We start from the raw sequence: 14,633 nt of genomic DNA, 5'->3' as shown, positions 1-14,633 counted from the left end.
TATGAAGGTGAGGTTGTGGAAGTTCCGTAATATAGCTTCTACATAGGTACGAGCGCCCCCAGGGATTGTTAACCACTCTGGCTGACCAAAGACTTGTAGTAGGTGATGGTTGGAAAGAATTGTACAAGAGTTTTCACCGGGAATAACAGAGCGGTTTTGTCTGCGGGGGTTGACCAGATGGCAGAAGTCATTGGCTGTTGAAATTGAGGACATTCAGCCCTATGAAGTCTTTAGCACATATGCGGAACAAACGAGCTTACCAGTAGGCAATGACGCCTGAACGCATCTGAATAGCCATTTTCGTTCAAGTATTCCCCAACACTCAGCAATGGACGTGGATCGAGCAGGGCGTCTGGGGCGTTGGCATTGAAACGGATGATATCACACAACATGCGAGCTTGAGCGCCCCAATCAGATGCCCCAGCAAATGCTGCCATTAAACCTGTCCCAGCCCACTCATACTTTGAACCGACGCAAACTGAGAAAGACATTTCGGAGGGACCACTTCGAACGCCCGGTATAGTGAGAAGTTGGGTGAAGTTAGGATACGTGAGCCGATTAAAAACGATGAAACCAGTGTCTACCATAGCATTGGTGGGGAGTGGGACGGTATGGGGATGACCACCAACATATTCATTTGCTTCGAAAAGTTCGACTTGGTGCTCGGAATGTTCATTCAAAAGCTGATCAATTTGTCAGTGAAACATCAAGTATGGAACGTTCAGAGGGTGTCTCAAACGCTCACCCAGACAGCACCTAGTCCACTGATTCCACCTCCAATGACGGCTACCTTCATTCTGAGATGGGCGAAAGAGATCAGGGATTGATCAAGCTGCACAGCCAGTGCAAGGGCTAGAGATCGATGCAGTGACTCAGACTGTGACGTCTTCATCAGCGCCCCAAGGTTTGATGCCCAAAACCACCGGGGCCGGCGCCCTGACTACTCGCAGCCATTGGTCATCTGATTTCACCTCAGCTGCCAAGGGAGTTCTGAAGATGCGTGCTTTTAATGCTTCCTGCAGCTTGGATGGCACCGTATTTTCTAGTGTTCAATTGACGCCCTCAAGATTTTCTCTCCGGGCTAAAAGTGAATGTGCATGTGCGCGGTCATGTACAAAGTGCTATGCCTGTGCGCTGAGGTGATTGCTCATCTCCTGAGCTTTGGTGCAATACCTCAGACTGTTGACTGACCATAAGCTCAGTAAAGTAAAAAAACGTGGAAAGGAGGGAATTTCAGGCTTTTGACTGAGGAGAAGGTCTGTGAAGGAACAAAACATTGAAAAAGAGTTAAGTGGAAACAAAGTCGGGAAGATCTGACCATCTCGACGTTGAGAAGGTCTGTGGTGGACGCAGTGAATGAGGTACAATAGAGTCCTTTGGGGTTACAGAACAAAGCACGAAGAACAAAGCACGAAAAAAAGTAAAAGAAACATCTTATCAAACGAGAAATGATACACCTTAAACCGTATTCACCATTTCCTAAATTGCATTTTCATAAACCCATTCTGGTCTTGATTGTATTTCGACAGTTCTGGCCAACATACAATTAATATCTCATTAGCCCCAAAATTCTTAGAAGGATCCCTCTTTGCTTCCTAGAATTTTTGCAAGTGATTTATGATTGGTCATCTTATTCTTGCAACTTCTGTTGGACAAGGTCCCTGAGTATTGTAAGAGATATCAGGCTACCCTAAGCTCCCAAGCTCAAGGGAAAAACTTGGGTTCAGGATTGACCATCCCACTTTGTTGAACAGACAGTAGGCCTGAGGCTGTGCATTCAAAAAAACTTGTATTTATCACTATAGATACTGATGTTCAACATTCTTATTTGATACTTAGGTTTCATCCAGTTAGTATATCCGGAGTAAATAGTGAGATACATATTTGTCAGGATCTCTACTGAGTAAGTACTAGACCTTTCTCAGCACCTTTATTAGATAGCCACCCTGACAGGAGTAGTATGTCATAGAAGGATCCATCACTGCAAACCTGAGCCACAATAACCACACTAAATATGTGCAGTAGGCTAATTAAATAGTTGCCTATCTTGTACATCCAGGTCTGCTCATCTGAATAGATAAATCACATGTAATACATCCCATAACTTTTCTGACTTTGATAAATTTATCCCAAACATTCACTACAACATATATCTCTATAGCAACCAGGCAATATTCTCAAACACAACCAGAATAAAGTAATCTTCCCGCGGACAAAATGATTACATTCAATCCATCACATAATCAAGAATGCTGAATTAATGTATCTTTAATCATTTGTTGCTCTAAATGATATCATCTTCTCCACAGGAAAATTACTTTATGCTGGTACTGAAACCCATTTGTCAGTAACAGAAAGGGTCACATGAAGTTTAGTTGATGAAATTACACCAAAACTTTGAGTCAGTCTATTGTAGTCAATTTTTGGAATGCTTTTTTCAATCTGAAAACTGTTACAGCATGTATTACATATGAGTTGCTAATCCATATGAGCTAGGACTGTGGTGCGGCCACAAAAGTTTGGGGCCGGCCACGGGGCCAAAACAGGCCCCGGGTAGATCCAATGGGCTCTAACAGGGAGGGATGGCCGCCCAGGGCACGCCCCGGAAGCCCTGGCCACGTGGCCAGGCAGGACCGGACTCAACAGTAGGGTAAAAAATGCACAAGAAGGGGATAAGTAACAAGTATATTGTTTGATATTCAATAATTCACAAGTATAACACTTAGATAACCACTTTATGAGCCTATTTAGAAATGAAAAACAAGTTTCTGATCCCAAGAGTTCACATGTATAGAAACTTGTACAAGAGCTTTATGAGCAGTTTTAGAAAGTAAAAACATTCTAGATTTGCAAGATCCTACTTGGTTAGTATATTTTGAATTTTTGTGTATAAAATTTCATAAGAGCTCCTACTTCACAAGAAAAGAGAACAGATGTCAGCCTTTTTGAAAGAATATATAAAGGTTTATGACACTGCAAAAATAATGTATTTTTCCAAGGTGAAAAGTGATTGAAATTAATGCACAAAATGATTAATAATGCAGAATTAATGCAGAATTAATGCATTTTTAATCATTTTGTGAAATAAATGTAATCATTTTTCACCTCGGAAAAATACATTATATTCGCGGTGTGAGCTTACTTGAAACATTTCAGGTTGATAACACCTTGTTCCAGCTCTTAAGGCATACTTGCACCTCAAGATTGGTGGGAGTGAATGATGATTGGTGATCGCTCATCACTCTCAACACTGCCAGCATTAAAGAGGTTCCCGGATGGGAATCTGGGTCCCAGGGACCAGATTCCCCTTCTGTTACTGTTACACAGCCTAAGAAATATTGCCTGAGTAGTCATTGTGATATATGTAGTCAATTTTTCAAAATGCTTGTCACAATCTGAGCAAAATTACAACATGTATTACATGTAATTTCCCTATCCAGATGAACAGATAACTGAGCTGATGTGTATGTAGCTGATAGCTAAGGATTTACACAGATGTTTGCACATATGTAGCATATGCTTCAAGGCTCAGTTGTGCAGTGCAAGATGATTTCATGACCATTTTACTCTCAATCATGTTCCCAGCCTAGGTCACTTTCCCACCTGGGAACCTCTTTAATGCTGGCAGTGCAAGGCATTAAAAAGACTCTCACTAGGTGTGCTTGCGGCAGGCACAGCAATCATTGCCTTTGCCATACATGCCAGGTTGGGCCACAGACGGGTGTTGATTTGCCGGTAGTTGAGAGGCTTGCATATCTTGTCCTCTTGAGGGGCAGTGAGATATTTGTGCACCTCATGTTCAATCGGCACCGTCCTGCGTCGCTTGATGTGATGTTGAGGTTGGTCAAGGCGGAGCGTTTCTTGAGGTTCAACTATTTCAATCTCCGTGTCAAGAGCAGCTTTAAAGGCACTGGCATGTTTGGTAAAGTAAGTAACTAGATCTTCATGTCCCCAACCCAGTGGTTCCATTGTTTGAGCTTTAATGGCGGTAAATTCAAGTCAAGGGTCAAGAATAGCACTGCAGATATAGACTGCCTTTTTCTGAGCCGCCTCTTGATATTGAATCACCTTCTTTATCATGGGCATAATTGCCACTTCCAACTCCTTGCATTTAGAATTGGCCCAAGCCTGTAACAAACAGATGTGATATCAGTAACTTATAAAAAGGAATAAAAAAGTAATCAAAAAGAAAAAAATATACACATTCAAGCTGTTTGACTAGCCATTGGTAGTCAGGCATAACAAGAGAGAAAGTTGGGTATTTGTGTCCTTTTAGAGTCTTGGTCACAGTAGCCAGAGGAGCTAAGAACTGGACAAGATTTTCAACTAAGAGCCACTCTTTGTGCTCAAGCTTGAAGCCCTCAAGGGCAGGGGTGCAATTAAATTGATACTCTATCACAACTCTAAGCTTGACAAATTGTGAAAGAGAAGAGTGGGTGGACAACCACCGTGTTGAAACTTTGTGAACAAGACTGACCTTGTGTGCCAACGTCACACAGCTGGCAATGGAATTGTTGAGGGAAGTCTTGAGCTGACCACTGTGTTTAATCTTTTTATGAAATCCACAAATTTGCGTGAGGATGCTGCATATCTCAGAATTTGAGGTAGGCTCAAGAAATAAGGGAATTGACGACAATGGTTGAGGAATAGCTGGGTCAAGGGCATTGATGAGGGGAGGTTCCTCTTGATTCAAAGACTCCCATGACAGCCTTGGCCATGAGATTGATTATGTGTGCCACACAACCATGTAGGTTCTGTGAAGCATTGGATTGAGGAATCATTGAGGAAAGACTCTGACCCATAGTTGTGTTGTTGGAAGCGTTATCAGCTGTGATACAGAAGAGCCGTTTGGCAATGTTGAAAGAATCCAGGGTGTGCTTGAGAAGCATGGCAAGATTAGCTCCAGTATGTGGTCCGTCAATAGGCTTCAAAGCAAGAGTAATCCCACACATTGTGAACAAGTTTTCAATCCAGTGGGAAGTCACTCCCAACATGGATACGTTGGTAGGAGTTGTACATACATTGCAAGTAATACTGATGTGGCTGATGTTTTAGAGTAAGTTGGTGATTGAAGCACAAGTCAAACAATACATGTCCAAAATTGATTCGGAAACAGCGCTTTGTTTGGATAGAAGGGATTAGGCGGCTGGGTTGATCATGTTGATCATTTCTTGGAACTCCTTTGCGTCAACAAAGGAGACCGGAACTTCTCAATTGACAACCATCCGGACTAGGACTTCCTTGAGGTTGGCTCGGTTGAGCAGTTTCACCTACAAATGCAAAATGAAAAAAAAAGTTAAAAACTTAACGGGAAAAACGAAACCCAGGGCCGGGCCACAGCCCTAGATGGCTATCATGTACATACAGGTTTGCTCAGTTATCTGTTCATATTAGGGCTGTGGCCTGGAATAAAGAAAGTCATCAACGACAAACTGGTGCGGATCCAAGGTAAAGATATGCGCCTGTACCTGGTACAATACAAAGGCAGGCCAGCAGACGAGGACAAGTGGGTAGAAGTTTCAACAATTGGAGTTGAGAACATGGAAGCATCCATCAAATTAAAATCACAAGTAAGCCAAGTCAGGGATTAAAGTATTACAAATAAAGTTGCTAAGAAATGCTAGAAAATTACTTGTGATAAAAGGACAAAATTTCAGTTCAATAGACACTGTGAAATGCGCTCTGAATACAACAGATGAACTGAACGAGATTAAGGATAACGGGGGTGAAAGTAGAGATTTTGGTTGAAATTTGATATTAGGAGACAGGTATGTGCTGTTGCTTTCTTTGTAATCAATAGAGGCTTGAGAGTACTCGCATATATTTCCTCAAAAGGTCATATTCGATCTTCTCCTGAGTTTTGCCCGATTACTTGTGGCGCGGCTTGGTTGTTGAAGTACCAATTTTCTTGGTGGCTGCGTCTATGATCTTTTTATTAACTTTACCATTTCAATGATATCACAAGATTGGCGTCAACTTGAATCAGATTCATATGCTCGGGTTGATGACAAGGAGATGTGGATGAAGAGAAGACCCTTACTTGGTTTGGCTTTGCCGCGGATTGCTGTGATATCTTGAGCTAGCTTTGCTGCGCTTTGGTCTGATTGACCTTTACCGCTGATGAATTTGTTCAATAAGTCTCTATGAGAAAGAATCCAGGATATTCCCTTCAGTCTTGGCTCTCAATGGTAATTCACATAGTACGGATTGCTCTAGAGCAATCATGGATACATTCTTGACGAAGACTCACATGATTTGGGAAATGAGCTTGTTGATCTCGTTCAAATCGGCAGTGAGATTTGCCACCTTGGGCCCGGCTAGAAACGCTCGGGCACCATTCTGTTGGATCTCCGAGCATATGCCATGCTTTGCAAGTTCTATGTAATTACCCCCCTTCTTGCCGAGGCCACCGACGATACCATTCATTTGTTTGACTTCTCTGTTCAACATGTCGATTTCTTTCTTGACGTCACCTGTACCCTTGTACTGGCAACCTCCTACCTTGGCCTTACCATCAGGTGTCGTGTTATGGTTATTCGGCTTGTGATTTCCTCCCTTTGCTGAACAAGTTCCGAAGAAGAAGATCAAAACCAACAATATGATAATACCTTTTCGTCTAAAAAAGGCAGTTGAGTGATCTGCCTTGTGCTTTAAATATCTAGATGTAGTAGTCATATTAAGCGAGAGGAAGGATGCCCGGCAATCCCTTAGATGTATAGTTGTTAGTTATAGAGGTCTAGCTCTATTAGTGTGATCCTAGGAAGTATGCGCAGATAGAAAGATCCGAGTACATAATCCGAGTTCTCTTTTATAGGTGACAAGAAAAAGCTGGCCTTGAGCTCACATTTCCTATCTTTAGCAGCAGTGCTGAGCGTGCATCGGCTACATGGCTACGCAGGTGTTCATGGATATATTTCAGATATTCAACGATTGGTCCCGAACATAGATGTGGCAAACCTCGGCAACATTCATAATGTTCTCCTGCCAACCTCACCAGTCGAGGTTCGCCAACCTCGTCAGTCGAAGTGATGTAATTCGACTGATCATCAATCACAGCTTCCGCCGAGCAATTGCTCATAGCATGCAAACCAACCTGGAATCGTCAAGATGGAAAAGCGACAACAAGACGTCACAAATTCTACGGTATCTCATTGCTTGCTCACCCGACCCATACCGAGCTTCGGTGTCCGACCTGAAGCCTTCCTAGCCTGCATTGATACCATTCAAGGTGGATGAATTTTCTTAGCAACTGGCGGGTTTTTTGACTGGTCACGTGGTTTTCTAGACCTTTGCTCGACCAACCAAGGAGGATCGATGTAGATGACAGCCGGGTCGAGATCGACCTTCGAAGAAAAGTCTTATCGCAAGTTTCTTTGACCACATAGTTATGGGGGAAAGGGAAGAATTATGACTTTGTACAGGTTTTTTCTAAGGTCACGTGACCCGAAATTCGCCTCGTCCACTTCATTATTCTAACTTTTTCGCCACCATCAACAACCTCTTATCCCTCTTTATCTCGCGCCCTATGGCCCCTGACGCGCCCGACACGGGCCAAATCGTCGAGGATGGTCCAAGCTCGAATTCGACGTCACGATGGTCGAATCCGACCGCGTCTAGCACAAACGATGACGCGGTAGCCGCCTTCCTGAGAGGCTCGGAACGCGGTCTACCCCAGATCGAAATCACCTCAGACGCCCTAGGAGCTACCCCGAAGCAATCAGAGATCCCATTACTAACCGAGTTCGCTAAAAAGAGAGCCCGTACTAGTACACCCGGACTAGTGGCTCAAGAACATATCCAAACGGTCACCGGAACGCCTCGTTCTGAAAGGATGGCGCGATTGGTCCCAGGCTGTGAGGAAGATCGTTGCCTCACAGTCCTGTTGGCCAAGCTCGCGGTGGTCGCCAACGACGTCATGCAGCTGCCGGCCAAGGGCCGGCTTGCCAAACAGGTTCACATCGATGTGAACTCTTGCGCAGACATCCTGGTCCTGATCAACGCAGCGTTTGATCAGCATCAGTTTGAACAAATGAGGTGTAACCTCTTTAAGCGACCGGCAGCTGACCTAGCAGGCTCCAAAAGAGCGTCAGTGCCAATAATGAACCCCCCATCGATGAGTTCTAATCCAACCTTCGATTTCCGAGCTGACTCGTGGACCGAGAAGCTTGAAGCGCTCTCAGCAGGTTTCAATCCTAACCTCCCACATCATTCCATCAAAACCAACTCAAAAAACAACTGCTACACCCGCTACAGGCTCATATGCCGCAGCTGCGTCCAAACACGCTGGTGACCAAACCCACACTCAAACAGCTGGACCACGTCCAAGCCAGAGAGAGATGCCCAAACCCAAGGCACGAAAGCGCCTTACAAACACCGTAACACTTGTCCAAACGGACAAATCTCAAGTAGCCTTAGGCTCACTATCTGTCACCCAGCTCATTCAGGGCTTCAACACGGCGTTCTGTGCTAATAACATGAAAGCTGAAGAGACATCAGAGTCAACTATAACAGTCAAGACAGTCCAAAGACACCCATCTAATGATCTAGTCCTACACCTAGCCAGCGCCGCACATGCTGAAAAGGTAAGGGAGATGGAAAAGTCATGGCTGCCAACCGTGTCAGCAAACCTTCACATCAAACCAGAACACTTTACAGTGTTGGTCCACGCTATCCCAACCTCATTTGACCCTGATATCCTTAGCCACCGTGAGGAGCTCCTCGCCTCCAACCCCGATCTATTACAGGGCGCAGCCTTCATCAGATGGCTCAACCCCAAACTAAAGGACAATCCATCAAAGAGGTACTCAACCCTCTTGATTGGTCTGGACTCTCAAGACCAAGCCAACAAATGTATCAAAGACAAAGTTTGGTTTGTTCGCGGCCTTCACAAGACGGAGGCTGGAAAAGACCCGCCTAAAAGGTGCTATAACTGCCAAAAGACAGGTCACACCGCCCCATCCTGCCCCTCCCCAGCCATGTGCCCATACTGGGGTGACGGACATCACGCACACGCATGGCCAAAAAAGGGCCCGACCCCCATGAAGTGCACTGCGTGCATCAGAGCTCTAATGAAAATAGACACAACAAAAACAGCCAAAGGCCTGTTTGAATCCAATAACCAGGATCTCACCCATTCCCCTTTTCACCCACAATGTGCAACACAAATTGCTGAGAGCCTACCCCCTCACAATCCAAGTGCCTCACCAAAACTAGTAGTTGTCCCAGAAGTTGTTGATTCCATGCTACGATGTTAGAACAACAACTTTGGCAAAAACTTACCTTACCTCACATCGAGTCAATTCTTCAACTGAATTGTTGCCACTCACCAGACATCTCTAACTCACTCTTTAATTCAGATCTCACTAACTTGTTCTCCATTCTGTCCTTACAAGAGCCAAACATCAACAAAGTCAACTACCTACCGCAAGAACATCCCAACTGGACACTCATTAGCTCAACACCTAACAAAAGAAATATCAGAGCACGACCTAGAGTGTGCCTATATATCAGGAAAGACCTTGATGCGCAAATCAACCCCCTCCAAACAACTTCACAAGACATTGCCGCGTGTACTGTAACATTCACATCCGGATTTAAGCTGCTTGCTATCAGTGTCTACAACAACCCGGCCATTTTCTCTGGATTCTCAGCCTACAAAGAGTTGATGAAAGGCCTTCCGCTCCAAACTCAACTACTCCAAACCATCCTCAACACCGACTGTAACCTCCATTCCGCCCTGTGGAACCCTCCTAATATCAACACAACAGACTGGGACGCAGAAAAACTAGTCGACTAAATGTCTGACTGGGATATGCGCCTATGATCCCCATGTGGTACCCCAACCTTTGGGGTTGGATTGAGCACCACACTAGGCACCTCAATTGACCAAACTTGGGTCAACAAAGCACTTGACGAAACAATCCAACAATGCCTGATAGACAAAGATAGCATCACCAGCCACTTCTCTGACCACCAAGCACTGATCACAACAATACTTACACAAGTCCACTGTTATGATCCATGGATGTCACACCTACCGTACAGACATGTCACGGGTGATGGGGAATAACTCCCGTCTCACAGTTGTATCATATGAGAGTTTTCCCCACACTGCAATCTCAGTTAATTGTATAAGTTCTCACGAACTCTGCATAGAGCCGTTCATAACATATTGCGGTATCTTTAAATCCCAAGAACTAAGCAAGATCTCAAACTTAAAATAGAAGAAGACAGACGATACAGAATCAAACTTAAAACTTTAAATCGAAGATTGTTAAAACTTTATATTGAAAATCATTAGTAAGAAGATTGGAAGAAGTTAAAGAACACCACAAAAAAGACGCCAAGATACCGACATCCACGGTAAAAGAAGAAGAACACGACAGCGAAGATTTCAAATCAGCGACTAGTCTAGACATGTCTGAAGAAATCCCAAACATTGCGTTACTTATACAAAAAGTTGCCGATTTGAACACCCGGCTGACTAAGGAAACAAACTTACAACAAGCTGCCGAACTTAGTAGACAACAGGCTGAAGTTAGATTGTCCCAGCTAGAAGCGAATGCAACTAATCCGAGCGCTGCTAATAAATCAAATACACAACCTACTTTTGTTTCGGTCCCCCCTACCCCAGCTGCACCCATAACACCCAAGGTAGCGACACCCAACAAATTCACCGGAACCGTAGGACTATTGGCTGAAGGATTCATTAGTCAAATTAGCTTATACATACTTACAAACCATGCAATGTTTACCAATGATCAATCAAAAGTCATGTTTGCACTTTCTTACCTCTCCAGAGAAGCCTTACAATGGGCCCAGCCTACGCTAGCACTAGTACTCAACCCGGCCACGTCAGACTCAGTTACATTTGACAGCTTCGTGAAAGCATTCAAAGGTGTTTTCTTTGACCCTATGAGGAAGACAAGAGCATAAAAAGAATTACGTGCTTTGAAACAAACTGGTTCCGTAGCCAATTATTCAATTAAGTTCAATCAATAGGCAGCAGCCACCGAATGGGAAGTTCCAATCCTTATTAGTCAGTAAAAACAAGGTTTAAAATTAGAAATCCGGATGGGAATGCTACAGAAGACTTTTGAATGTTTGGAAGACATTACTAATCTAGCGGCTGAGATTGATAGTGAGATTCATGGTGAACAATTGACAGTTCATAGCTCAAGCACTGTACAAAACACCCCGGCTAGAGATCCGGACGCCATGGATTTATCCGCCGCCCGGTTTCCTATTTCTGGAGAAGAGTATCAAAGAAGAGAAGCAGCAGGAGAGTGTTACAAACGTGGAGGATTAAATCATTGTGCACGAAACTGTGGAAAGTTTAAGAAGTGGAAAGGAAAAGGAAGGAGTAGAGTAGCTGATTTAGAAGCAAAATTAGCCAAGTTTGAAAGTAGAGGACGTAGTAGCGGTGGAAGATCTCAGGGTGAAGGAAGTGAGGCAGACCTATCAAAAGATGGTGACGCTCAAGAGTGATGGATGTGTCTCACTCGAGCGGAAGTGACGAGAGGAAGGACATGGTTATGATTGATGCAGGAAAACTTATTTGCAATTCAAATGATCCACGTTTATTTTCCCCCATAACATTGTCTGACCCCTCGTGCCCCACATCCAAAACTGATGCCAAAGCCCTGATTGATTGTGGTGCTACTCATGAAGTATTAGGAGAGCACTACGTTCGCAAGCATAAGATAAGAACCAGCCCCCTGCCCAAAGCCAAAGACGTCTCAGGATTCGATGGAAAGAATAGAAGAATCACTGAAGACACAAGATTGTGTATTGACGACGACACCGAGCCCTCAAGATTCATCATCACTAAGCTTAAAGACTCATATGATGCGATCCTAGGGATGCCGTGGATCAAGAAGCATGGTAATAAGATTGATTGGCAAAATAGAACTTCTAAAGAAGGTCAAGACATCGCAGCTGTCGAAGCAGTTTTGTCCGATCTGAAAACACCCCAAGTCAAGGAAGAGACCGTAGTTGGGGACGCTAAGAATTGTGACAAGGGGGTGTGTATCCATAGTGGTACTTTAGCACCCCCGCAATGTGAGTTTGATACTCATACCTCTAACCATTACGTTGAAGCAGCTAGCAAGCTTGATGCCCCTTTAATTAGATCACACCACGACACCAAGACTACGAAATCAACGGAGAGGAAGGAAAACGACCACGAAATCAATATCACATCATCATTGGAACCAAAAAACCCTTCCAGAGACCTGAGAGAGGTGATACGGGAGGAAGCTAGGCAAAATGATGAGGGGGTGTGTGCTCAAAAGAGTACATTAACGCCCCCACAATGTGAGTTTGATACGCAAAGTCTTTCCAAGTCTAAAGAAGCAGCTGGCAAGCTTTTACCTTTACAGGATAACTGCAGCCCTTCAATAGCAACAGCAAAAGCATCGTGGTCGACGTCAGCACGTATTGCAGCCGAGGCAAAAACAATGGTGAAAGAAAAGACTGTGGATGAATTAGTTCCCACGCGTTACCACAAATACCTGCACCTGTTTACGAAATCAAAGGCAATGACTCTTCCGCCTCGTAGGAAATATGACTTTAAAGTTAAATTGGTCCCTGGTGCTGTACCACAAGCAAGCAGGATAATACCTCTGTCACCAGCCGAGAATGATGTATTGGAGGAGATGGTCAAAGAAGGTTTAGCTAATAAGACAATAAGGCACACCACCTCACCTTGGGCAGCTCTGGTCTTGTTCACAGGAAAGAAAGACGGAAAACTTAGGCCCTGTTTCGACTATAGGAAACTGAATGCTTTGACGGTCAAACATAAGTATCCTCTTCCGCTCACAATGGACTTAGTTGACAGTTTATTGGATGCAACAAAGTTCACTAAACTAGACCTGAGAAACGCCTACCGAAACCTAAGAGTAGCTGAAGAAGACGAAGATAAATTAGCTTTTATTTGCAGAGCAGGTCAATTTGCACCCTTGACAATGCCCTTCGGACCAACAGATGCTCCGGGACATTTTCAGTACTTTATTCAAGACATTTTGCTAGGTCATATAGGAAAGGATACTGGAGCATTCTTAGATTTCATTATGATATATACAAAATTAGGAATCAATCATGAGGATGTAGTCAAAGAAATACTGAAGATCTTAGAGAAAAACCAATTATGGATTAAACCTGAAAAATGTGAGTTTTCTAAAGACGAAGTCGAATATTTAGGACTTATTATATCAAAAAACAAGATCAGCATGGACCCTGCTAAAGTTAAAGCTGTCAAGGATTGGCCCGCACCAAAATCAGTCACGGAACTACAACGGTTTGTAGGTTTTGCTAACTTTTACCAAGGGTTTATTAATCAATTCTCAAAGACAGCAAGACCTCTACACAAGCTGACCTGTAAAGATGTCAAATTCGAATGGAACGAAAGAAGGAACAAATCATTTGAAGATTTAAAGGAATCTTTTACTACGGCACCTATCCTCCGAATCGCTAACCCATACAAACCCTTTGTACTGGAGTGTGACTGTTCAGATTTTGCTTTAGGAGCAGTATTATCACAAGTTGCTGATGACGGTTTACTACACCCAGTAGCGTATCTATCACGATCCTTAATTGCTGCAGAAAAGAATTACGAAATATTTGATAAAGAATTGTTAGCAGTTGTGGCTACTTTCAAAGAGTGGAGACAGTACCTCAAAGGCAACCGCAACCGCCTCGACGTAATTGTCTATACCGACCACAAAAACCTCGAGAGTTTCATGACAAGCAAGCAGCTCACTCGTAGATAGGCTAGATGGGCGGAAACACTAGGTAGCTTTGATTTTCAGATAAGGTTCAGACCAGGAAGAGAAGCCACGAGACCAGATGCATTATCTTGACGACCAGACTTGGCGCCCTCAACGGAGACAAAACTCACGTTTGGACAAATGTTAAAACCTGAAAACATAGTTGAAGACACATTCATCAGCAAAATCGACAGTGTAGAGGCATGGTTCGAAGACGAGATGATTGAGAACAAAAAGGCGGAAGAGTGGTTCGAGGCACTGTGGACATCATTCAACTTCCCCACATTGGAAGAGGAAAATAATTAATAGTACAGTTTGTCATAAAAAGATCCAATACCACTCACCTGAGCCTCAACACCCACACTACATATGTGCAGTACACTAAGTAAATAGCTTTCTATCATGTACATACAGGTCTGCTCAGTTTTTTGCCCATTAGACTATATAAATCACATGTTATACCACATGTAACTTTTTTGACTTGGAAAAAATTGTCCCAAGAATTCACTACATATAATTCTGTAGCTGCTCAGGCAATATTTTTGAGGCTATTTCTTAGTAACAGAAAGGGTATTACATGCAGTTGAGTTGATGAGATTACACCAAAACGTTGAGTCAGTGTATGTAGTCTATCTTTTGAATGCTTTTGTCAATCTGAAAAAAGTTACAGCATGTATTACATATGAATAACTCATCCTGCTGAGCAGATAACTGAGCAGAACTGTATGTACATGATAACCACCAATTCACTGAGCCTGCTACACATATGTAGTGTGAGTGTTATGGATCAGGTGTGGAGTGATAGATCATTTTATGACAAATGATACTCCCAATCATTTTTTCCTGCCCACTTGGGGAAGTTTATTA

At 43.5% G+C, this 14,633-nt stretch overlaps 2 protein-coding genes across 2 annotated transcripts; both read right to left on the bottom strand.

Annotated features, from left to right (window-relative positions):
- Positions 1-230: 230 nt before the first annotated feature.
- On the bottom strand, positions 231-796 carry MELLADRAFT_123266 (amine oxidase; the record flags this gene model as incomplete). The annotated part of the gene is made up of 2 exons (XM_007412297.1): positions 231-683; positions 746-796. 2 exons carry the CDS (start codon positions 794-796, stop codon positions 231-233), a joined length of 504 nt encoding a protein of 167 aa, XP_007412359.1.
- Positions 797-5,972: 5,176 nt separating this feature from the next.
- On the bottom strand, positions 5,973-7,223 carry MELLADRAFT_108502 (uncharacterized protein; the record flags this gene model as incomplete). The annotated part of the gene is made up of 5 exons (XM_007412296.1): positions 5,973-6,141; positions 6,251-6,560; positions 6,845-6,882; positions 6,990-7,093; positions 7,164-7,223. The coding sequence occupies 5 exons, from the start codon at positions 7,221-7,223 to the stop codon at positions 5,973-5,975; spliced, it is 681 nt and encodes a 226-aa protein (XP_007412358.1).
- Between the last annotated feature and the right edge of the window lie 7,410 nt (positions 7,224-14,633).

This window comes from Melampsora larici-populina (assembly GCF_000204055.1).
Source record: "Melampsora larici-populina 98AG31 unplaced genomic scaffold MELLAscaffold_30, whole genome shotgun sequence".
Taxonomy (NCBI): Eukaryota; Fungi; Basidiomycota; class Pucciniomycetes; order Pucciniales; family Melampsoraceae; genus Melampsora; species Melampsora laricis-populina.
The sequence above is the reverse complement of the archived record's forward strand: the minus strand, read 5'-3'. Positions and strand labels throughout refer to the sequence as shown.